General features: G+C 39.0%; 2 protein-coding genes across 6 annotated transcripts in view; one reads left to right on the top strand and one right to left on the bottom strand.

Moving 5' to 3' along the window:
- Positions 1-22,905, bottom strand: part of acsl1a (acyl-CoA synthetase long chain family member 1a) — a 25,067-nt gene extending 2,162 nt beyond the window's left edge. The window contains exons 1-18 of one of the 3 annotated variants that reach the window (XM_041035470.1): positions 10,204-10,329; positions 7,792-8,004; positions 6,966-7,080; positions 6,796-6,860; positions 6,611-6,712; positions 6,261-6,360; positions 5,957-6,132; positions 5,652-5,684; positions 5,369-5,420; positions 5,208-5,281; positions 4,213-4,290; positions 3,391-3,525; positions 3,004-3,138; positions 1,327-1,422; positions 1,162-1,234; positions 954-1,042; positions 283-399; positions 29-172 (exon numbers count right to left, since the gene is read on the bottom strand). In XM_041035470.1, the coding sequence (XP_040891404.1) occupies positions 29-172; positions 283-399; positions 954-1,042; positions 1,162-1,234; positions 1,327-1,422; positions 3,004-3,138; positions 3,391-3,525; positions 4,213-4,290; positions 5,208-5,281; positions 5,369-5,420; positions 5,652-5,684; positions 5,957-6,132; positions 6,261-6,360; positions 6,611-6,712; positions 6,796-6,860; positions 6,966-7,080; positions 7,792-7,986 (1,779 nt within the window). In that variant the 5' untranslated portion in view covers positions 7,987-8,004; positions 10,204-10,329. Of the gene's footprint in view, positions 1-28; positions 173-282; positions 400-953; positions 1,043-1,161; positions 1,235-1,326; positions 1,423-3,003; positions 3,139-3,390; positions 3,526-4,079; positions 4,158-4,212; positions 4,291-5,207; positions 5,282-5,368; positions 5,421-5,651; positions 5,685-5,956; positions 6,133-6,260; positions 6,361-6,610; positions 6,713-6,795; positions 6,861-6,965; positions 7,081-7,791; positions 8,005-10,203; positions 10,330-22,811 lie in introns of those variants that run through there. The other 2 variants (XM_041035471.1, XM_041035469.1) reach the window with 2 other exon arrangements.
- Positions 13,128-17,363, top strand: LOC121180247. Of its 3 annotated transcripts, none has more exons than XM_041035475.1 (9): positions 13,128-13,360; positions 14,056-14,269; positions 14,493-14,654; positions 14,780-14,867; positions 15,009-15,173; positions 15,407-15,616; positions 15,828-15,999; positions 16,087-16,166; positions 16,304-17,363. In XM_041035475.1, the coding sequence occupies exons 1-9, from the start codon at positions 13,252-13,254 to the stop codon at positions 16,598-16,600; spliced, it is 1,497 nt and encodes a 498-aa protein (XP_040891409.1). In that variant the 5' UTR covers positions 13,128-13,251; the 3' UTR covers positions 16,601-17,363. The 3 variants fall into 3 exon arrangements, with proteins under 3 accessions (XP_040891409.1, XP_040891411.1, XP_040891410.1); XM_041035476.1 differs by lacking the exon at positions 13,128-13,360 and adding an exon at positions 13,494-13,791; XM_041035477.1 differs by lacking the exon at positions 15,009-15,173 and having other exon boundaries at positions 13,133-13,360.
- Positions 22,906-24,884: the final 1,979 nt, after the last annotated feature.

A 24,884-nucleotide genomic window follows, 5' to 3' on the forward strand; every position in this document is an offset into this window, starting at 1 on the left:
GTTAAAGCAAGGTTAATTAATTACTTACCTGTAAGCTGTCACCATGGACAAATATCTGGGCCACAGGATCACTGCGATTATAGACGGTTTCTATTTTCTCGGGCGCGATGTATTCTCCTTGTGCGAGCTTGAAAATGTGCTTCTTTCTGTCAATGATCTTCAGAGTGCCGTTCTGCCATAAACCAGAAGAGAAACGTGACTTGAAATGAAAGTGACACCTGATTCTGTGCCGCTCGACTCAGATTTTTAGGTCAACATTGCCTTTCAGAATGTTTCGCTTACAGGAAGCCATTTCCCAATGTCTCCTGTGTGCAGCCAACCGTCCTTGTCGATTGCCTCGGCTGTTTTCTCGGGGTCTTTCAGGTATCCCTGGAATACATTTGGTCCTTTGACGCACACCTAGAACGACAGAGATAACCAGTTAAAAAAAAAAAGAAGAGTGGTTTTATCTTTTATTTTTATTTTCTCATTTTATTATTATTGGTTATCATGATTTACCCTGCCTTTTTTTTGTTTTCCCTGCATTATTGTAAGAGAGTTTAATGCAAAACATTTGCATGCTTCTGTCCCATTTCCGTTACTTGTGTCGGCTTCACATACCAAGTTGTAGGTAAGAGGTTTTCAGTTGCTGTTAGACAACGTGAGAAGAATGTTGTTTAATGGATAGCTCTAAATCTGTCAACCTGTTGTTTCAGAATAAAATACGCTGGCCATGTTCAGGGTAATGAAGGATTACGTCACCCAAATACAAACACTGCGGCTCCTTTATATGCTTTTAACCGTTGGAATGAACAAAGTTCTGTTGTTGTTTATGTTAATTTCAACACACTGAAATAACACCTGCATTGTCCTAATAGTAAAACTTTGTTGTTGTATAAAGTCTAAAAAAAAATAAATATTTTTTTTGGCATCCACTGTGTGTTGTTGAATGATTTTGGAGAAAAACTCCTCACCTCTCCTTCTCCATTGGCTGCCAGGTAATTCATTTCTGCCACATCCACCAGTTTGACAATGTTGCAGGGCAGAGGAGGCCCGACGTGACCTGAGGACACAGAATAGTTACAGTTCACCTACACAGTTAAAAGAAATACGGAAAATATTTTTTTAAATTTTACACACAGGCTATAATACAACAAGGTAGACAACGGTAACAGTTTTTACCTGCTGTCCAGTCTCCAGGCATTGACATGGTGCACCCAGCTGTACATTCAGTTTGACCGTAGCCTTCATAAAACTGTAGAAAAAAAAAAAAAACTTATGGGTGACATTCATGGAAACAAAAGTTTGCCTAACAGTTGGTAAGATGGGCAGGTCGACGTGGCTCACCTGACAACCCAGAGCAGCTCGCAGGAACGTCAGGATGGTCGGGGACACAGGTGCTGCTCCTGTAATCATAAGTCTCACACGACCGCCCAGACTCGCCTGCAAAGTAACAAAACAGCAAGACTGAAATGTCAAACTGAAACACTGGCCGTCATTTAGTCATCATATCGGATTGAGAATGTGTTTATCTAACCTTAGAAAAGAAAAACAAAACAATACTATTAAAGAAAATGTACAAATATAAAGTCTAGAATAGGGTTGGGCGGTGATAAGGTAGGATACGTGGGGTCTTAAAAATAGCAACGATATCAGTTTCAATACCGTCAGTAAAAAAAAATGCAATGCACTTATAATATGCTTTCTGTGGTTGAATTTTCAGTTTTACTTCAGTAGTATAAAATGTTTTTCTTCTGGAGACGTTTGATAAAGTTTATGGGGCGGAAAAGTATTAGTGTTTCAGAAGACTGAAACACTAATACTGGTATTCAGTTTCTGGATGGTGTAGGCACAAGCCAACGGTTTGGTGACGCTGTCTGAGCCTTATGTTCATAATTTTTAATTCAGGGTTTCCACTAGAAAACTTGGCACCGGACAACGTGACCGGCAGGTTTTCAATTTACGGGACAAATGTTTTTATTTAATGTTTGTATTATCTGAATTTATTGAGCTTAAAATGATAAATGACATGCAGGATATATAAGAATGATATCAAAGCATGTCAATTTAGAATCTATTTATTGAAAAGTATAGGCTGTATCAAATAAGTGCCGTCAATTGACTCCCATGCGTAACTTAAATATTGCACAAAGCTGCGCTCTTTTAACATGAATATAAAGAAAGTATTCTCATATAAAACAATTTGCAAACAAAAAACCCATCTGGACCGACTCATACCATTTTAATAACGCGGCTTGCTGCCAAGTTGAAATAAAAAGGTCCGTTCGCTATATGCGTTTTCAAATAGCCTATATATGCAATAAAAACTATATTAACAAACTGAAAAAGATCCCTTGACATGTTTCAGGCTTTTTTTTATGCATTTTTGCTGCAGTGAATTGTAGGCTACAGCAGCTGAATTAAAATCAAAAGTGTGCAGTGTCTCTCCGCAACTTGCAATGCGCATTATCCCATAGGCGCTGTTTTGATGCGGTTCTGCAGAGAGAAACCTCTCAAGCTATCTTGGTCAGTTTAGCCCACTCAGGGTAGATTTCGCTGAAATCTCTAATGAGAAATTCGCTGTTGAGAGGTTCAAGGCTCCACAATCACGGAGAAGCGATGGCGTCTTCTTGCGCACTTGTGGCATCTATGAGCGGGGCTCTAGCTGCAGCCGACTTGTCCTCACTTGTAATGTCTTTGATTCTAAATTCAAATTGTATTTGTAGGGAATATTTTCGCCTGACATTTTGACCGGCGGGGTTATAAAATACCAGCAGATTTTAACGGAAACCCAGGTTATGGTGTTAGGGTATACGGGGGTAAAATGTGGAGGAGGTTTGACGGTATGAAAATTTGGATACCGCCCAACTCTAGTCTATAATATATAATATGCTTAAAATGTTTATCAGCCTATGTGCCTCCTAACAGAACCAAACCTCATTCAAAGCTAAACATGCTGTGCTGTGTAATGTTGTAGACTTGAACAAAAACACAAGATGCTTTTATAGAACGTGTCACATTTACCTGTACTTTTTTGAAGATGAGTTTGTCCCACATGCTGTCCGTTCTGACCACGCCATTTTTCAGCTCGGCCTCCTTCCTCCTGAAAGCAAAATCGAGCAGCCATCTCTTCAGCGGAGTATTGGCCTGACCAAATACCTTTAGAGAAGTGAGAAAAGTTCATTTTTAAGAGCCCCGCCACTGGGAATTGACGTTTCATATTAAAAATTGAACAAAATAGTAGAGCAGAGAAATAGGACTAGAAAAGTGAGCGAGTAGTTTATAACTTCAGTTATAGTCAGTCACAGAGAAGAATGTTTTTGAAAACGTGACAAAAAAGTAGTGGATCAGCTGGCTCTGAATTTTCATGTGCAGCATTGGATAAATTGCAGAAGTGATACTTTGTCTGACCTTATCAAACATGCGGTTGAGGAGACGTGGGACTACAGGGAACACCGTTGGTTGCAGCGTTTTCAAATCATCCATCAAAAGTCGAATGTCCCCTTGGAAGTAGCCGATTCTGGCTCCGTGGATGAGGATGACACCCTAATGAAGAAAGAGCTGCTTATTCTTCCTGTTTCAGCCACAAGGGGGCGTTGTTGTTGCACTTAAACACTACACTTCCACTGTTAGTTATTTAAACCAACTGCTGACTTTTTCTCACTCAGAAGCTCTAATCTTGAAAGTCAAAGGCTCCTCGGACATTCATGAAAAACCAATTCATCAAAACAGAAAAGCACACAAAGTTGACCCGTGAGTGTGCTGCATTTTTCCTGTCATAGTACCACACACAGCTTCACACGTCCACACAAGCCACACTATGTTGGGTATTGTTCAAAATGTTTTGACACTGGGGCTGATAACAGTCACATTTCATCAATATTCCCAAAGCCCAGACATTTAATTTCTCCAAGTTATAAATAAAATCTACTTATTGCTTTCACACTTACACTTACAGCTGCTTTCAAAACACAATTTAAGGGACCAAAGATCCAAAAGCCTTGAGCCTTATGCTGCTTGTTTCAAAACAGTTCTACGATTCTTTAATCTCCACTTTTGATTTCATTATGCAAAAAATAAATAAACAAGTCCACACATACCTGTACAACCCTCTCAAACATGTGAGCTAAGGGGAGATAGGATACATGAATGTCGTGGAGGTTCAGCATGCAGTGTACCTGCGGAAGACACACAAAACAAAACACATGCACGTCAAAGCATGGCGTACTGTACCTCCACCACCCTCTCAAACATATGGGCCAATGGGAGGAAGGAGATGAGCACATCTTTAGCACTGGGCCTCAGTGAGCCCTGGACGGCACCATACACAAGGGGGATGAAGAGGGGGACAGAGGACAGGAAAATATAAAGGGGTCAGCGGGGGTCAATCTGAGTCAGACAAGATTTTAGAGGTTAAGCAAGGCCCATATTTTAATTGATCCAGACCTTATGAATGCAAGGGTGTAGATTTGGTTTCAGAAGTTGGGCAGGAACAATTTGGTCAAAGGTCAAAAAAAAAAAAAAAAAAATTTGGTTGGATGTATTGATAGTAATAATAATAATGATGATGATGGTGATGATGATGATGATGATGATGAAATTGTATTTTTTTGTTTACTGTAAAAATGGTAGTGGCATTATTAATATATTATTATTTGCATCTTAACTAGAACAAACACTGTCCATTGATGTTTTTTTTTTTATTACAAAAACATGCGGAAGAGGTGGAAGTAGTTTAGTAGTCTTTCAGCCCTGAGTCTTGCCTGCAGGTTGTATATGGCCCCAACAGCCTCCACCAAAATAGGGGCTTATATGTTGCCTGAGAGGCAAGGTTTGGTGGGGGAAAAAAAAAAAAGTCTATAAATTACTCTGACTCTTGTAAAGCTTATTACTGTGAGCATGCAGTAATAACTGAAGGTGACTCAGATGTCTATGAAAATTTTAATCAACTCGTCTCTCATCTGAATTATAGCAACACTGTTTAAAGAGCTTTTGTTGAGTGAATCAAACTGTCAGGCAGGGGGACAGCTTGAAAAGTGTGGGTGTGTGTGCGCCGCCAATGGAAACTACACCCTTGCATTAATGAAAAAATGAAAAAATGTAAAGGAACATTTATGAGGGAAGAGAAACAGAAGCTTCCACCTTGTAAAAAGAGGACTGGAATCAGTTACGCATTATTCGAAAATGTAATTTATTGGATCTTGAGGGTAAGTACTGTGTTTGTTTACCTGTGTTACTCTAATGAAAGCTGCTGTGTTGGAGATTACATTTCCATGAGTAAGCATTGCACCTTTTGGGTTTCCTGAAAAGCCATTAAAGATTATGATTATACACAAGGTAAATAAAAAAATAAAATAATCTAAAATATTGCAACAAGGTGTGCACTTACCTGTGGTTCCAGACGTAAAGCAGATAAGTGCGAGGTCCTCTGGTTTAGGGGGCTGTAATCAGAGAACATATCTACACTAATGGACACAAACTGCTACTGCGCTAGAAGTGAACATGATGTTAAATTTCTGAGAGGCGCAAAACCCATTTTTCCTCTCATACAGTCTCCTGGTGGTTACAAATGCAGTAGGTAAAAGCTGATTCTCGCTTAAATAAATATAACGTTTTTTGTTTTTTTTTTATTGCAATTGACAGGTCAAATAAAGTGTACTGTTCCTACTCACCACTGGTTTCTGGAGGTTGGCTTTACCCAAGGCCTGGAAAATATACAAAACATACAGTGAGTTATATCGTGTCTGCAGGAAGTACTGATAACAATCAAACACACAGCACCCTAGGGCCTAATTTCAATTTGGTTCTAACCAGAACATGCGTGAATGACAGAGTGACTCATACAACAACAACAAGAGGCTCAGCCAGTTGCAAGTATGCTCAGATACAAGTTGTAATACAGCACAGAACAGATAATCAAGCTTTTTTTTGAGTATCTGACATAAATAAGATGTGAAGATTAGGCCGCTGTTTTCACCTCAAAGTCCTTCAAACTCAGGATCTCAATGCCACACTCTTGTCCGCGGGTCACCAGGTCGCTGTCAAACGCCTCCATGAGCACAATCGTCTTCACTGTTCGCCCTTTCCCACTGACACAGTCCAGAATCATCCGAGCCTTTTCGGGAACATCGCAGATCACTGTTGAGATGACAGCTGAAAAACAGATGCCACCAAATGAACCCCTTAGTTTGCATCAGTGTCCTTGATCTAAGGCTACAGATCTGTGATAGCCCCGCAGGTGGCGTGTGGTTAATGATGTGTGAAGGTGCCCTTCAGTGTACCTTTGTCGAGAATGTAGGCGATGGCCTCTGTGCCGAGTGTGTCGTACAGCGGGACTGCCACCATGGAGTATGTGTAACAGGCCAGTTCTGAAATGGTCCACTGAGAGAGACAAAAAAAAAACATACAAATATTACTAACAAAATCTACTAAATGATCCAGCAATAACTTTGTAAGTGATAAATTTAAATTTCAGGACTATATGAACATCTACCAAAAGGTGGCTATCATCAAATACTGATGTGACTACAGTAAGAGTCAATGCCAGCGAGATGTATCAAAAACAATTTTTACTTTCCGCCCAAAAGAAAAATAAAAGGTCAAGTACCGGTATGTATTTTTTTTTTTTTACCTCTGGCCTGTTCTGTGAGAAAATACCAATGTACTTGTCTCCTGTATGAGAGTGTCCTCTGTGAAGGAGAGCAGAACCGATGTACTCTGCTCTGTCGGCCACCTGCGCAAAACAAACCACAAAGTGTAGTGGGTATTGTGAAAGAGGACGATCGTAGGTGTACATGTCCGCAGTCTGCGTCTCACCTCTCTATAAGACTGCCACTCGTACGGCTGGTTCGGTTTTCTGGATCCAAGACAAGGTCCGTTATCTGTGACAGTGAAGAAAGCTCACATTTATCTACATTCACAGGGAAAACAGTGATCTTATATCTTCAGGAACTCCCATCTTTAACGGATATAAGCGCAGCACTCACTCGAAACTCTGAGCCCTCGCTGGAAATTCTCGTACATTGTGCGTGAATCGTTGTAGTAGTGCGTCATGCATTCGTTATTATCGTTCAGTACCGATCTTCTTATACGATCTCCACCCTACAAGAAAAAACAATGAGAGAGGCCTATGTTAGTCATTTCGTTCATCTTTATGTGATACATTTAGTTCCCAACACAGGTACTGTAAGTTCTGTCTCATCAGTTGTATGACACAAGTGAAAATGTTGTTTAATAATATTATGAATAGGGTTAGGGTTAGAATATGAATAATATGAATACCTATGGATTTTGGTCAAACCAAACGTCACCTTGGATTCTGCAGAGTTGTGATTGGCCTTTTTTTTCTCTATCTCTTTACATTTTATAGAACAAAGGATTAATGGGAAAAAAATAATCAGAAGATTAATCAATAATGAAAATAGTTATTAGTTGTAGGCCTAGATGCCTCTACACATCATAGCTACCCTGGACCTACACTGCTCTGCTGGGTCTGCTGTGAATAAGTCAGGCTTTTTAGAAAGTGGTACAATACTAATGGAAAAAAAAAAACAAATATTGATGAAGCTGACTTTACCAGCAAAGCCCGATTTACCTCTAAGATAAACGTTTTAGCTCCTTCAAGGAATGAGGACATCAAAGCATGTAATTTGAATAACTGCACCAATATCAGCTGTAATAAAGTTCATGCTTCAGTTATTCCTCTAACACACAGCAGTACAAGACAGTGTATGGACAGAGATCTTGCTTTCCTGTGTTGTATTTAGGACATTTGATATCACAAAAGAGTATAAAAGAAGAGAGATCACCTACTGGTATTTCCACTGACTGCAGGCCGAGGTCACATGGTGGTTTGAGGGCTTTTGGCCGGGTGGCCAACCAGTAGGTGGTGATGGCAGCGAAAGCACCCATACCCATGAGCGCGTTGGTGGGCAAGCCGCGCACGTACTGCCGAACGTCATCCAGCTCGGGAATGCGCAGCTGTCTCAGGACTTCCTGAGCCTGCATGGCTGTTCTTCACTGACCCTGCAGGGAACCAGAGAGGGGAACATTAAATTTGGAAACTTTCAGTCTTAGTTCTAAACAACTTCTTCTGCATGTTTGTCTCTGTTCCAACTAAGTTCAGGGATATGTTTACCAGAAAATAACAATTTTATTTAAATAATCCAGACTTTTTTAATTTAATGTAACCAGAAAAAAAATGCAGTTTGTGTTTTCTAAATGTTTCCAATAATTTCAGAAGAAACTGTCGTTCATGTAAGGTGGTGTTTCTAGTTAATGGTGTTCCTATAGAGTTCCTTAAGCATGTGGTCATCCAGCAGGATGAAGTATTTTATCATTTTATCAATGGGCCTCTTTTTTCAGACCATTACATGTCAACATGAGATCCTACTTATACTGAAGACAAAGCATGCTGGTCCCATTCAGAGTTACAGACAAGTTTTTGTTTTTGTTTTTTTTTTACATGAACTTATTTTGAACTTAGGTTGGACAAAAGAACAGATTTCTTGAAATGTCAAAATTTCGGGACACCCCAGTTTGAACTGTTTCAAGCCAGCAAAAAAAAAAAAAAAAAAAAAAGTTCAACAATCAACAGCTGCCCCAGCAATGAATACTGTCCCCAAATTTGGACCATGTGCCTCAGAGTGAACAAAAGTTAAATTGGTTTATTGTCTTATTTCTTATCTTTCATTTCTTCCTGTGACTGTCAAGCAACTGACAGTAAGCAAAGAGTTAGTAATGGGGCAGTGACATAACAACACGGAACATAGTATAAAACCAAAATAAAGCTTCACGGACAGACCCACAGTGAATCATTCAGGGCAGGGTGATACAGCAGCAGTTTTCAGTCCTGTGATCCAGTGATGATCCACCACTTCATATTCACTGTATTGGTTTATTTGGCCTGTGCAACTTCAAGATCCGGCTCCCAGATATCACAAATTATGTCATTATGTGAATAGTATAAAGCATAAAATTAAATCCTAGAAATGTTTTGTTTAAACAAACAGCAAAAAAAAATTAGGTTCTTGAATTAGAAAAGAATATTTTTACTGATCGTTCCCTCTATTTTAAAAGATTTTGAATAAGCTTAAAGTTTAAAATCCATAAAACCAACAGATGCAGACTTTTTCCAAAACACAAAAGCACATCTCTAACGTAAATTCAAACCATTGAGAAATACGCTGCTGCTGCACGTATATGTTTGCCATTGTTCAACTCTTCCACAAATGTTGTATACAAAAGATAGGTGTGCTATCCTAATCAACAGCTGTACACTTGGAAACAAAGACACAGGAAGGAAATATGACTCCATTTTCACATCACAAGCCTCCGAGGAGATATAAGGACACGGCCATGTACACTACACTCCACAATACTTGTGTCTGAAGGGAACTGAAGCTTTCTGGTCTGGATGTTAACGAGATGAGCTCACTGGGCTGAAACGTCAGAGTCTTCAAAGTTCTGGATATAGGCCTCAGTTCTACTAAAATTATACAATAGTCAAATGATGGCCAGAATTAAACCAACTCTCTCTGCAAAATGCAAATTACATGAGTCTGTGACAGGACATAAAACTCATGGACTAATGTATCTATTTTTAAATTATTACATCCAAATGGGGAAATACATTAATTAATAACACATTGAATGCCTCTTTTTCTCTTTTCGACTCTCATTTGTTATCAGACTGGGCGGCTTTCTGTATATCATGTTCAACTCATTTGACCTCTAGATTGGAAGGTAACAGCGCTGTAGGTAAATGAACAAGTGAACAATCACAACAGAGGTAACAATTGACTTCTCACCTACTTCTATTATCAACATCGACCCCATGACATATGGGACTGGTGCCAACTGGGACAAAGTATTGTAGAAAAGCTGCCAAAAAGCCATTTATATTTCATAGGCTTATTATTACAACTTTAACACTATAAATTGTGCTCAAATGGGGATCATTGTAAATCCGCTTAGTTTTTATATTCAGACATCCAAAAGAAAAACACCAGCAGGATTAATCAAGGTTGTTTTGGTTCCATTTGTCCTCTACGGAATAAAAAAAATTATAGAGATATATATAAACAATCAAAAACTCCACAATAAACCTCACAAAAGACAATGATGATCAGAAAACTAGTAAGTCCTCTCCAGCAGTCTTAAAAGCAGTTAAATTTGTTAACAAAATTAATGCAGAACTAAGATGATTTAAATATCTATACTCACAGTCCAACAGTGTTTATATGAGGAAAAGGCAGAGATTGTGTCCAAAGGTGGAGAGGTGTAGTTTATCTGAAAGGCCCCTGTGCTGCAACACTTGCTATTAGACGGACTCACACTGACCTCTAATAGATCTCAGAGCTTCTCGCAACTATGAATAGCAGAAACACGCCCCTTTCAAACAGAAACACAGACGCATGTGACACCACCAGCCACTCAGAGTGCAATTCAAGTAGCAGGCTGATGTGATTTCTTTTTTTTCTTTTACAACAAATCTCCTGTTACGAGCACTTTGTCCTAAGGAAAACACAACAAATACAGAAGTTGGCTACAATCAGATATCTGTTCAAATTTGTGTGCGTGTGTGTGTGTGTGTGTGTGTAGTTTAAAAAATGATGATACTGGAAATGCAATTCAGAAAGATCAGTTCAGAAGGAAATGTTTGCTGATCTGAGTGCTTCATGCATTTTTCAGTTATGTTTATTCAAGAGTGAATGACGGACACCTTATCATACATTATCTGGACACAGTTTGTGCAATTCTTGTGTTGCTGGGCATTCAAACTTTTGAAGCTATTCAAATAAAGAATTAAACAGTAATTACAAGAACCTCTGTGTATTCTACATGATAGATATGTTTACAAATCCCCCTGTTTTATACTGATATCCCAGAGGATGTGAACATGTGTGATACACACAAAAGCAGAACATATATGTGCAGATTCCTCGGAGTCTCAGATGGATAATAGGTTATAATTTCCAGTTAATTGACTAAAGCTGAGACAATCAACGACTTATGTTCCCAACTTATTCAACTGAGGAAGCAAGTGAAAATGTGGGAAATATCCGGACACATATTATATATGGATTTACCTATTTAAGTTCTCAGGTACAACAGAGTGAAAAGGTAGCAAGCCTGAGAATGAACTAAGTGTAACCAGCTGTGAATGCAGAAAGACAAATACACGAGGGTCTCTGTGGTGTGAAACAGAAACGTGTGTGAAAATGTTGAAACATAGTGGTATGGATTAAATCCTATTCTAAATCTCACCATGGTATATGTAATCTTATGTCACGTCATTTTATGTCATCATATCAAAGTATATGTAATCAGCTGGTGCAACCAAAACAAACAGTAATGTCAGTGTCTGGATAATGCAGTAAATTAAAAACCAGACAAATCGAGGTACTTTATCACGTCGATGCAAAAACCCAATATTAACTTACAGTAGCCGTGTTCCTCATCAGTGTGTAACATTGCTCACAGTGGACAAACAGATACCATGATATTAACTGCATGGCAAAACCTCTGATGGTTGACAAATTTATATCATCTTATGGTCGTTAAGCAACATAAATGTAAACAGTGAAACTTTTTACTTAATCATTGTCATTTATCAAATTACACATTGGCTTTAGAAATGTTGGAATGTATTTGTTTCTGTATTATGTATTATTAGGTGTTTAGTTGACTGTTTTCTAGATTTGGGCATTTTAAGACTTTTTTTTTGCCCCTAAAACTTTTGTTTTTGGCATCTGCTGTGATGTTTTTTTCTCTCTCCCATTTTAACAATCAGTCATTGAAAATGGAAATATGTGTTAGTTGCAGCTTTACTATGTGTGTGGGTCTGTCAGTCAGATGGCCAGCAGCAGGCGCATGCCATTGGTGTCAGGCTCAGCTGAGAGTTGTTTGAGGCAAAAGGTAGTCCAACAACCCCTCCACCACCTCCACTCTCCATACTTGGCCTCGGAGAGTTACAAGCCAATAGCAGAGCCAGCTCTCCAGTCACCCCACACCCCAGCACACACAAGACACTGGAAAAAAGAGGTAGAGAGGGCAGCTGGTTCATTTGACACATAGCAGAACATCTAGATTAGTTGGCAGCAGGCTGCAGCTCTAGAGCAGCCAACACATAGTAGTTTTGAAAAAGAATCACCCCAGACCACAGCCAGGAAGTTACACAAAACACACGTTTGGTCAGTCATACTTGAATTTCTCTGAAATATTCATGTTCCTCTTCCTCTGACAACCAAAAGCAGTGTGACACTGAGCTGATAATCAGTTAGGGTGTTGAGCGTCAAGTCAGATGATTTAAGCTCATTATTACAGCCTTACCACCAGAGGATTAGCACATAGAGCCTTCAAAAACACAAAATGTAATCCCATCTTGACAAGACGGACGCTTTCAAATCTCAGAAGTAGCTTTCTCTCAGCTGCTACATGAATCCACGTAATGTTTTATATATGAAAAAATTGCACAGCTGAAAAAATTTGCAGATTAATCAATGAGCTGATTTTGAACTGAACTTTGAACCCAACTTTGTGGGAAGTATTTTGATTATTGAGTAATTGTTAAAGTCATCTATCAAGAAAAGCCAAATACTGGTTTCTTCCACAGCCAAGAAGTACATCATGTTAGAGTAACATAACAGTCTAATGTTTTTTTTTTTTTTTTGTTATCACACCTCTAGGACGAACTAGCTCTACAATGAAATACAAGGACCGTGCTACTTATGTGGCTTTATCATTACTTGTTCTCCATGTAACTAAGAATCTCAAGAAGAAGAATCTTTCCTGCTGTTGTTGTACGAGAACAAAAACCTTGACAGGAGGGAAGCACTAAGTGAATGGTCAGTAACGATTTGCTGCTTTTCTTTGTTTTTTGTGATCAAAAAACACAAAAAACAAAGAACAAAGAACTGCAAATCTGTAGGTAGCCTGCACAGGAGTGCTGCAGATAATGGATGAATGATACCTTCGTCATGAAGTTAATAAAATCATATTAAGTCAATTTCAACATTCCTTGATGAGCTACACACAGAGAAATGGGGGTATCATTTCTGTACCTAAAAGGTACTTCTGCCATTAAAGTTCCCTGCAAAGTACAGAAATTGTCCTTAAGGTGATTATTGTGGACCTTTATTTAATTTTAGAGGTACAAAGTCAAAGCTGACAGGAAATGGTACATAATTGTACTTTTAATAAACAAAGGTACCAGTAGGGGTCAGTAGTCCCGCCTTTTGCCCAGACTGAAAAGGGCCTTGAAAATAGAACATGGCGGATAGTTTTCCAGTTTTGTCGAGCCTCACTACTGATGAACTAATAAAAAAAATAACTGAAGCTGGAATTCAAATTAACGAAGAAGAAGCGAGAAGATTTAGGGGTAAGTAACCAAACCTATTATTTCTGTTCATGACATTTTTGCTAGCTAGCAAACTCTGACTGGCCTATAGCTAGGAGTACATTAATTTAAAATGGTTCGCTAATGCCACCTAGCCTCTCATATTCTTTTGGTGGATAGGCAGCCGCTTGTCAGCAGTTTTTGAGTATTAGTGTTTTAGTGAAATATCACGGTCATTTTCATAGTTTCAATGTTCAGTAGTTTTTCTAATGAGGGGCTCTCTTCGCGGTGTACTGACGCGCCCATTAAGCCCCTGTAGACGTCATTAGCACAACCCGTTTTCCTAACGGTTGGTTGCGACATCACCCTAGAAACTTCACTTGAACTAGAGCGGAGCTAGGTATTTGTCTTGTTCAGATTTCGATTTAGTGTCCAGTCTTTACGGGGCTCAAGTTGATCAAACGGCTGACCATGTAAGTGATTTATGTTTTTTACCGTGTTCTCTTACAGTAACTTCAACGTACTGTGTTTGTAATTTGTTACGGATATTAGGTTAAGTTTATCAAACAAGCATTCATCAAATTAGGCGGACTTCTGCCATTTACGGTTGGATATAGCGTTTCTTATCCTGTGTCTTGCATACGTTTTTCGCATGCACAATGTGATCGAAGCTCTGTGTGTGTGTCTGTCTGTCTGTCTCTCTCTGTGCGTTCGTGTGCATGTGTGTCGTATCTTAGACAACGATGTGGATGGAGAGACGGTGGATTGTGGCCTGACAGAAGCCATGGTTGGATACCTCTTCGATGGTTCGTTCAAAAAGCAACTTAAATTTCAACAGTTTGTGCGACAGTACAAGGAAGGTGAGGTCGTTGTTACACTAGAACCAGTACCGGTGGAAGTCTACTGTCAGTCTACAGCACAGCCCCAGCCTCTGCCTTCCATTGATCCAAGGTAAGTGTATATCCCTTTAGGCTTAACAGGCCGTCGTGGTTCAATCTCACTACTGCCTGGATGAGTTAGCTATTGCTGCTGCTGTGTTTTTTAAGGAAATTTTCGTATTTAAAATTTATATAATTTTTGTAATATTTTTATGGTTCTGGTTTAAAAAAAATAGTATAAAGATATGGTGACATTCAAGTTGCGGTCACACTAATGTAATCTTATTGCATTGCAGTGGAGAAGCAACTCGCAAGAAAATACCTCTTGTGACTGTCATTCCAACCTTTCCAAAAGATGTCCAAATTAAACTGGATGCTAAAGAACCATGTCACAAAGTTCCAAAACTACGCAACAAAATTATCAGAGTGTTGTACGAAATGATGGCAGAACACACCCTGTAAGTAATTGTTCTTCACCATCTCTATATTGCATCTGTGCAGTTTGTGGTCTGCATAGATTGTGAAATTGTCTTTAATCAAAATGCAGAAGTATGTTTAGAGTTTGTTCTGCCTTTGTGCCTAGGTATCCAACCAATGCAGAGTACATTCAAGTTGCCAAGGCTTTGATCCTTAAATACCCTTTCCTGAGAGATATGGAGGGGAATGGCTATGTAAGTTGCATTTTTTCCTCTTTTTGTGTATTATTTAATATATTATCACACATAAACTCAATATATGCATAGATACGGTTACTTAGACTTTTACACATTTCCTGAATATGCCTAATAAAAAAAATGTTTACTTTTTACCAGCACACTTGGCACATGTCTCTAAAGCGAAAATTTAAAGCAGAACGTGCACCACTTGTTAGTGACAGTGAAGTCAGAAAGCTGAAGGAGAAGTTTGGCCACAAAAATCAGTTTAAAGCTACCAATGCATCAGCAAGTGTGTGTCGTAAGCCAGCTAATCTGACATTTGTAAGTACATTTCCATATACATAATTTATCTTCAAGGGAGAGTGGAATACAAAAAGATTTAAATGTCTGTAATATCTGTATTACATTGTCTTCCAATGGCTGTACATTTAGTTTCACATTGTTGTTTCAGTGGATACTTTTAGTCAGAACACCTTGGATGCAATGAGTGTGTAGGCTAACAGCATTTTTCTGTCTCTCACACTATCTGAGCATTATCTTTCTCTACCCTTAAGCCAAAGGAAATTTATGCTGGTGAAGATTCAACAACTGTTGAGGCCCATGTGAGCGTGCTACAAAGTGAGTATCGGAAGATGCATCCAGACATGTCCACAGTCAAAGATCGCATGGCACGGACATTCTGTCGGAGACGACGTGAAATTGTGGAAGGAATGCCAGTGGAGGATGTAATCAACAAATACCCTTTTTTAAGGACACCGCCTGGAGTAAGTACAGTCAAAGATTTCTGTATCTGAATAAATAGAGTTAATCTTAAAACACCTGAATGATTTACTGGGAAGTGTTATCAATCACTTGATTTTAACATTATTGGAGATGAGAATTTTTTAAAACTATATTTTAAAAATAGAGTTGTCGTATGTTTGCTTTCAGCAATAGTTTAATTTAAGTAACAATGTTCTCATGTGTGTTCTTCAGTTTTTTGATGAAGTTGACAGAATTCACCCTTCAACAAATGGCTTCTATCATCGCTTCAAGGAGGGCTTTGCCAGTGTTTTGCCAAATGTGCTTAAGATTGCACAGGGAAGATCTTCACTGGCAAAGCAGTACACTGATGCAAGACAGGATTCCCTGGCTGAAGATCTACCAGGTAATGCTAATAAATGTGAAACTATATGTACTGCAGATATGTTGGACATTGCGATAAAATGATCATAAATATTTCTGTTCATTCAAGGAATAGACCTGAGGGCTGGGCTCATCCTGTTGCCGTCCGTCTTCCGAGAAAAGACTGAACACTACATCACTTTAGGAGAGGTAGGCCCAAAAGTTTACGACAATTAAGGATTACACAGAAATATACTTAAATCTTGTAATTCTTGTTAGTTCTTCACAAAGCAACTAGTTTTGTTGTTCTGTTATAAGAGGTTTTCTCATCTGTGTTTTTTATGTAGGGAGACCCTGCTACACCCTATCCAACCATTCAAGTGAAGGATCGTGACTGGAAAATGGCAATTACTGGTACAGGATCATGTGTGGTGAAAGTTGATGGAGTCGAAGTGTGTCAGTGCGTACACCTTGATGAAGCCTTCGCAACAGCTTTCAGTATGTATTTTGTTTTCAACATCGCATACCCAACACACTTGAAAAACACTCTGACTTTTCTTCAGCGACGCATTGTCAGTATTGTGGAAAATGGAGACAAGCCCCTGCCAATAACTGTACTGAGAATGATTAACCTTTTGTGCTAGATCATAATGCCTCAACTGCACCAGTGCCCAAAGTGCACTCGAAGGACATTTACTCTAGTGAAGTTAATTCAGCATGTTGGCCTTGTTCATGCACATGAACCAAATTTTAGCATCACCTGTGGTGTAGGTGATTGCCAGTCAGCTTTTTCCCAGTTCCATTCTTTTAGAAAACATGTGTACAGGAAGCACAGATGCTGTGTCTTCCGGTCTTCTGAGTCTAACAATGATGGTCCGAGTGATGAGTCCACAGTAGGGCAACAGCCATTGTACCTGGATGAACAAGATTCTGAGACTGATCTGTGTGCTTCTGATCCACAAACAGTTGAACCAAATTTAGATAAACTACTGGGGGACTTCAGAGATAATCTGTTTGGATTCATTCTTAAATGCAGAGAGAAAAATCTTTTACATTTGTCAGTTCAACAAGAGATTACAGATGATGTCAAATTTCTCTTTTGCTTTTTCAAAGAAAACTATGATTTGTTTATCTCTCATCATCTTGAAAAGAGTGGTTTTGATATTTCAAAGTGCCCTGAACTTCAGCAGGTTTTACACTCGCCTGATTTCTTTGATAAAGTTTGTGAAGTGGTTCGTTCCCCACACATGATTAAAGAACACTGCAAGGCCAAAATGGACTATACAGAACCTGTACACTATGCACTGAAAGACTCTTCTGGTAACAAAATAGGAACCTATTCCTATGTTCCCATCTCTGAGGTTTTAAAGAAATACTGTTCTCATGAAGATGTCTGGGATCAAATACTATCTGAAAATGACAAAGTCCAAGATGAAGATATTCTGACAGACTATAGAGATGCCCTTTATTTTAAGGAGCATTTATTTTTCAAAGAGCATCCAAATGCTTTAAGGCTTCATTTATATGAAGATGAATTTGAAATCGTTAACCCTTTAGGTTCCAAGAGAACTAAGTATAAACTGTGTGCATTTTACTACACTGTTGGAAATTTGGCTGGGAAGTATCGATCTCAGCTTAAGCACATTCACTTAGCTTTGCTAGTTCGCTATTCACATGTGAAAACAATTTGGTATGGATGTCATATTAAAACCACTGATTGATGACCTAAAACAGCTTTCAACAGAGGGCTTCATTGTAAGTGTTTGTGGAACAGAACACAGAGTTTATGCTGCTTTAGCAACGTTCTCAGGTGACAATCTGTCAGCTCACATGATTGCCGGCTTTCGCATGTGTTTCCATTCAGGTCGAATTTGTCGTTACTGTATGGCAACCCATTCAGAAATTAATCATGTTGGTTTGAGACACTGTGTATAAATTGAGTGCTTTGTATTCAAATATTACTGAAGTCAAATACAAATATGTCCAAAATGCTAATTGACATGCTGATGCTTAGATATGGCCATTAATGGTACATGTAAAAAGGGACACAACTAAATATGAGAACAAGTCAGTAATAAGCGTCAGGATAGGTGGATGTGTTTTGAACTGCTTGAGTGTTTTGCCTTTAAGACTGATAAATGAACGGCTCATTGGGCCTGATGCCTTCAGTTTTTAGTTTAAGCTCTTAAGGATTTGAAAACACATCTACAAGTTGGGTTTTAATGTTATCTTCACACAAAATATCCTGTTTTGTTGAAGTTCTCTACTAGTTTTTGCATCCAACATTTTGTGTGTAAGCCTAAGAAAACTACTTTCTTTGTATTGTAGCATGTTATGAAATGAATTTTTTGTTTCAGTAATGTAGTAAATTGCTTCCTGATGCATGCAGTTAGGCTTCATGTGATGTTTTTTTGTATTGTGCTGGCATTTAGGAAACGTAACAATACATTCATCAAATACACTGAAAATTGAAAATGTGCACAATTATTTTTATTGTTAATGTAAATTGTTAAATTTTGATCAATAAAGATTTTTGTCTAAATTTACAGGCATGTTTGTGAGTCATGAAGGTACCAATTGGCATGTTGCTCCAGCGGTACCCCATTAGGTACCCATTTGTACCTTTTGAATTGGTACAGTTTTGGACTAGGGCATGAAGGTACATTTTTGTCTCCATAGGTACAGAAATGTTCTTTTATAGGTACAGACAAGAAGGTACAAAAAGCTACCTGTTGTCAAGGGTACAATGCTGTACTCTTGTAGGGTACAGCTGGAGCGACAAAGCATTTGTACCTTTTTAGGTCCATTCCTGTCCCTCAATTTTTTAGTGTGTAGGCTACAGTGTTTTCAAAGTATTTAACAACACACAAAATTACTTTAAAACAAAAAATGTGTGTTGTTTCGGAACAAAAATGCATCTGTTTTGTGTACGATTTTTTGTAATAAAGGGAAAGTTTGTCCTCACTGATGCAGTTTACGATAACAACTAATTTGCCACTTAAAAATTCTTGGCAATTTTTGAAACAGTTGGTTCTTGATTTCAATCAGAGATGCACAAAAGAAAGTTCTCAACTCCAGTCAGAAACCACTGATTCTGCCAAATTAAATGACAACCGCCTGGCAGATTTTATCAACCGTAGCTATCTAGTCAATAAGATAACGTCTGCTCGAGGTGTAGAAAACTGTTACAGATTTTCTGCTTCATATAGATCACTACAGAAGAAGTGAGGAAGTAATTTTTTTTTTTTTGTCAAGCTGAAACCAAACATGATCAGACAGTGCTAGCATCTAACGTCTTCATGAGAGGGGGGGAGGGGGGGAAACAGTTAAGTTGTTACATGCAATGCCAGTGCAGTCTAAACTTTTAAATTCTTCCAACACATCTAAAACTTCCTGATTTGCAGACAAACTGAAGCACATACGGAGGTTCGCTATTGATTCAGTTCTAAAAATGTAAAATGTTGACATGTGAAATTCATGTGTTATTGACTTATTGGATCCAGCTGCCCGAACCTCATTGATAATTCAGCAGTTTTACAAATAGTACAGGATGCCCCAAGGGAAGAAATCTAAATAGGAGGATGAGTCAATATGTTCCTTTGTAAAACTATTACATATAGGTTCACAGGGGTATAGTGAGAGGATGCTTCAAGGTAACTTTTCTTCATTAGGATGGTGGATGAGAAGCAGTCTAAAGGCAAGCTGTGAAAAGGTGAACAGGAAGAGACATGGGCTGCTGTGCAGCAACAAGTGAAGGGAGTGGAGAGGTTGTTTGTTACTGCACGGCTGCTGGATGGCTGCTGAAGCTCATGTGGCTTCAGTCTTTCAACCCTCTGCCTGACTCGAGTCCATCCTCCTCTGGTCACATTTAAACCTGGCTTTAGGACGCAGAGGCTGACCTTGCACAAGACAACCACGCTGAAGACTGCAGGTCCTGACACCCCCCACCCCCCTTCCCGGTGAAATCGCACACTGTCGGTCACATGGTCACACAGTGGAGAAATGTAAGGGGCGAGTGAGGGTGGAGGATGGGATTTGTGAAGTGGAACAAAGGTCACGCACCCGTCAACTGCTTCCAACACAGCATCGGGGCACATGACCTCTATACTGCAGGTCAAACAAAACATAGTTGTAATTTTGAAATTCTCAGTAAAATATGGGGGAGCAAATGACACTGAAGTCACACAGTGATTTTAAGCCACATTATACTTTAAATAGAAGTGGAAAACTCGAGCACACCATCTCACTTACTATTTTTCCACTTTTATTAAGGGAATAAGGTTTGACGTCTGGGGAAATATAAATATTCACTTTCTTGTGAGAGAGGATTACCATTCTAAATCATCTTCTAACGTCTGTAAGGTAAAGATTAGGCAAAATTACATTCATTATTGATGAATCTAACAATTTATTGATCAGTCATTTAAACTTTTAGTCTATAAATCGTCAGTAAATAGTTAAAAAAAAAATCATTCATTATTGTTTATTTTGTTCAAGCAACAGTCCGCACAGCGAACTTGTCACTCATGTCACACAATATATAGTTTTTAAACACCACTGCTAGATTAAAAGGTGGTTTCCTAAGCACTGGTATTATCCCAGGAAACCATCAAAAAATGAAAAGGCATTGGGCTACACTGTCAACTGACCAAGTTCAAACACCGAATCTGGTTCAAGATATGAGGCCACCTTTCCACGGCTGTACTCTAGACCTCAACAGCCTTTTTAACCAAAAAGTATGATCATTTGAGGCTGGTTTGTTGAGCCAGATCTGCAGTTTGCTACTTTCACATGATTCTTTTAAATTCAGTTTAGACAGTAACATCGAGTTGGCTGGGACGGATTTTCTGAATCCTGAGCTGAAATTCCTGCTTTTAAAGCCCCACATCAGAGCCGCTCATGATTGTTGTGTAAATATCACCCTTCTCGTTTGTCTGCCTGCTATCAAACCCAAAACAGACAGACAGGTTGATGGTATGGTATTCTCAGTTGACCAAAGCAGAGGGACGACAGGGTGGCGATCTGCTCCCAAATCACATGACCACAAAGTGTCCCTCTGTTTGCTCCAATGAAAGCTACTCCTGTACTCAAAGGCACAAACACATGACTGGGCCTGCACGGTCGCTTTGCTGTCATCCCATTTCTGTCGTGTAACTGCTCATGTGACTTCCCCACACATGGCCAAAAGAGCATTACCTAGTTTTTAAAAAATGTTGCTTAAAAGGGAGGAAAATGACAAACACAACACTCAAGCTACATTCCACAGCTTCCTGTTCAAGGAAGTTTATCATAAAATGCCTTCAGTGTCAAGCACACCCCTGAATTCCACCCCCACACATTATAGAGAAGTACGGGACTCCCAGACGTTTTCATCATAGAAGTTTCAGACCACCATCTGTCAGCCACTTCCAGTTTGAGAGTTTCTACTGTCTGCCTCTGTTCTGAGTGGAAACAACAAAAATAGTCCAAACTTTGATCTGAGTAACGGCCGTTTCTCTAATGTTTGCAGCAAAGTTTAAAGGACCATACCCGTGTGTCTGCAAGCTAACTCCGCTTAACTTATGTCTGTGTGGTCTGAAAATCATTTAGCAGAAACACATTTGAGTTCTTGCAATGCACATCAGCTGCTAGCACTGTAAAACATTACAGCGAGCTGTTTGTTATGGAATACAGTAATCCTTGCTAAGTGTAGAGACTGATGTCCTTTTTTTTTTTTTAAACCTCCTTTAGGACACAACAAGGACCTAAACAACCATGCTGTTCTGTAAAACTCTCTCTCTCTAAGAAAACCGCATGGTAAAAGTATCACCTGATTTTTTAAGGTAAAAGGTCTTTACTGATCACCGCTAAAGATAAATGCGTTTAGTTGTTATTCAGTCATTTGCACAGGTGCAAGAACTGACGCATGAAGACGTGAAAGGGGCCAACTGGAAAGGCATACCCACAGGGCACGAGTTTTCTGGCTGCACCTCTGGTTATGTGCCCATGTAAAAACAAAAATAAACAACATCTGCCAATACTATTATCAGACTACCACAGCTCACAAGGACAATGTAAGAAATTAATCCAGAAGTTATATTAAATGCAACTCAAACAAGTTTCAAGATTTTGCTGTTAGATTTTCATATTGCATGGGAATTAATGTGTGGACCGGGTTAAAAAACAACAACAACAAAAACAAAACATGAAAACCCACCAGCAACTCTGACTTCCTCGTGGATGTGCGCTAAGGAAAACTGCTTTAGGGTTGGCAAGTCACACACACACACACACACAGCTATAATTGATATGGCGGGGATGCCACGACAGGCGCTTGATAATGGTTTCACTGTTCCTCTTTTCCGCTCGTTATAATCGCATCTTATTAACTAACAATGGCGTCAGTGTGCAGGGGAGTTTGATAGAAAGTAGGTAAAGCGGAGATTAGACCAAAAGACAAAGTTTCAAAACAAAGTATTGTTTCACACGCGGTGTCTAATCAGCTCCGATGCTACGTCTGCATATCTGTTTTTATTCCAGGGAACAGCTTATTCACATAGACACACGGGTTTCTCAGCGATACCGACGGACAAAGAGTGATGAACACACAACCATGATTAAAGTCATGACAGAGACTGAACATACTGTCGATGCGAACATGATGTGATAAGCGTAAAATCAAGATACGCTGTGGAGAAGTGATGTAGACCGTGGCTTGGCTCAGGTCTATTTTAAGGGCAACACAAAAAACGCGAAAATCAGCCTGTTTCTGAGCATCCTGTCTCTAACAAACCTGTGCAAACACGCAGCAGCCTACACTGATCTGCAGCTCGATGTGTGGGGCTTTTTTTTTAAGCGCCAAATGTTTCCACTGACCTGTGCGCGGAGACAGATCCGGAGACTTTAGCCAGATTCTTGAAGAAGCAACAGCAGCGGCAGCAGCAACAGCAGAAGCGGCGGTCTACATTCCTTTCAGCTGGTGCAGATCTCAGCCAATCAGAGGCGGCGTTGCTTTGCCTGACGTTTGAGAGACCCGCTGTCATTGGTCGATAATTGTCGTGACAAAGCCGGATGTGCATACATCGCATACGTTGTACTGTATGTAACAGGCGCAAGTGGCTACATCCTGTACGGACAAACTGAAAGTTACTTTACACACACTCAGTGGTGGAAAGCAATGAAGTACATTTACTCAAGTGTTGATCTCAAGTGCAGCACTTGAGTAAATGTAACCTGAGTAAATGTACTTTTAGTATTACCATCGATGCCACTTCCACTGCATATTTCAGGAGAACTAGGAAACAATGGATGCTTTCACTTGTTTTAAGAAAAGAAGGACCAGCATCAAATCATCAGCAACAAAAAAATAAGAGAGCCTGAAGATTGCCTGGAGGATAACCTCAATTATTAGAGAATTAATAATAATACAAAATGGGCAGCACAGAGAGGTCATGACTTTAGGTGCCCTATTTCCTGCCCTACATCTTTACAGCCACTGGTGAGCATACAGAGTTAGAATAAATGGAAAATAGAAACGTAGATAAAGCCACCACTGGGGACAATTTGATGAGTCTAATGATAGTCAAAGTTGCCTGTATCTTTACTTAAAACCAAACTAGTGGTGTAGAATAATGAAGAACATTAACTGTACTGTAACTGTACATTACCTGTAACAGTACTGAAGTACTATTATAATGAACTTCTTTTGAGGTACTACTTATTTATATTTATGCACTTTATATGATACATTTACATTATACTGACCACAGAACAGAGGTATAGAAACACTGAGAGTATTAAACAAAACACACAGAGAAACACTGGAGTAATACTACTTTTACTTAAGTAAAGGATCTGAGTTATTACCATTGACCCAAAGTTGCAACAGCATCATGCAAAGCTGACTTCAAAACATTTTTTTAATTCTTACGAGAAACTAAACATTTCAAGTTTAATGTCACAAAGCAGGGAGCTAATCTGTAAAATACCACACATCAGCGATCTGTAGGTCTACATCAAGCAGAAGCTCATATGAATGTAGACAAAACTTACTGTGGCCTACAAAATGCAGGCTACAACCCAAAAATTATACTTTCACAAAATGTCCTAAAATGTGTCTGTGATACAAAACAGGACCCATATTTTTGTAACTTCTCAAAAATTACAATCTTGAGAGTGCTCCTGATACTTAATCATGAATTTACAGTGACTATATCATTTTCAGTCTATGACACAATATTTGGCTGTCAATTCACGATCATGCTTCATAATATCTGCATTAATATTGCTGTTGTAGAAATTATAGATTTTTTTCCACTATGCTGTCCTTAGAGAGAAACAATTTGTTTAAGTCTGTTCATATTATATATATATATATATATATATATATATATATATATATATATATATATATATATATATATATATATATATATATATATGTTTTCTCATCTCTCTCTCTCCCTCAGGGATCATGCAGGCCACTGCAGTTTCCAAAATGTACCACAAGAAGGGGCAGTTTGCGCCTAAAAGGGAAATGAGCCTTTTAGGTTGAGAACTTTATTTACAAATTTGTTTTTTAAGAATCTAAATTCTTTTCAAAAAGGGATGGTAAAGGTAAAAACCCCGTCAAACATAAGTTTACGACGGGTCAGTGGCAAAACTGTGACATTAAAAAAATCTTTCAGATGTCTAAAAGATGTCTGTCGCGAGATGAACATAAAACATTTGTTTGCATGTTTACACGCTTTAGTCAGTTAAAAAAAACCCATTGCTTAAATGGCTGCTGTTTGTTTCTCAAAGGGGCCTGTAGCTGCTGAACCATGGAGTCTGAACTCAGCTTAGATCATTTCCGCGGGCTCAATGGGGACCGTGTGAACTGCTGCAGTTCAGGCTGAGGGTGGCGCACCAAGCCAAAGGATTGTGTCGGGGACCCTCAAAGGTCACCAC

This window comes from Toxotes jaculatrix, chromosome 4, assembly GCF_017976425.1.
Source record: "Toxotes jaculatrix isolate fToxJac2 chromosome 4, fToxJac2.pri, whole genome shotgun sequence".
In the NCBI taxonomy this organism is placed as follows: domain Eukaryota; kingdom Metazoa; phylum Chordata; class Actinopteri; family Toxotidae; genus Toxotes; species Toxotes jaculatrix.

What these genes read in the sequence shown, in the direction of transcription:
- LOC121180247 (XM_041035475.1), top strand. Translation starts at nt 13,252, where the DNA reads ATGGCGGATAGTTTTCCAGTTTTGTCGAGCCTCACTACTGATGAACTA. An exon ending in ATGATGGCAGAACACACCCT is followed by an intron (nt 14,655 to 14,779) that starts GTAAGTAATTGT and finishes CTTTGTGCCTAG; the next exon opens with GTATCCAACCAATGCAGAGT. An exon ending in CCTGGCTGAAGATCTACCAG is followed by an intron (nt 16,000 to 16,086) that starts GTAATGCTAATA and finishes TGTTCATTCAAG; the next exon opens with GAATAGACCTGAGGGCTGGG.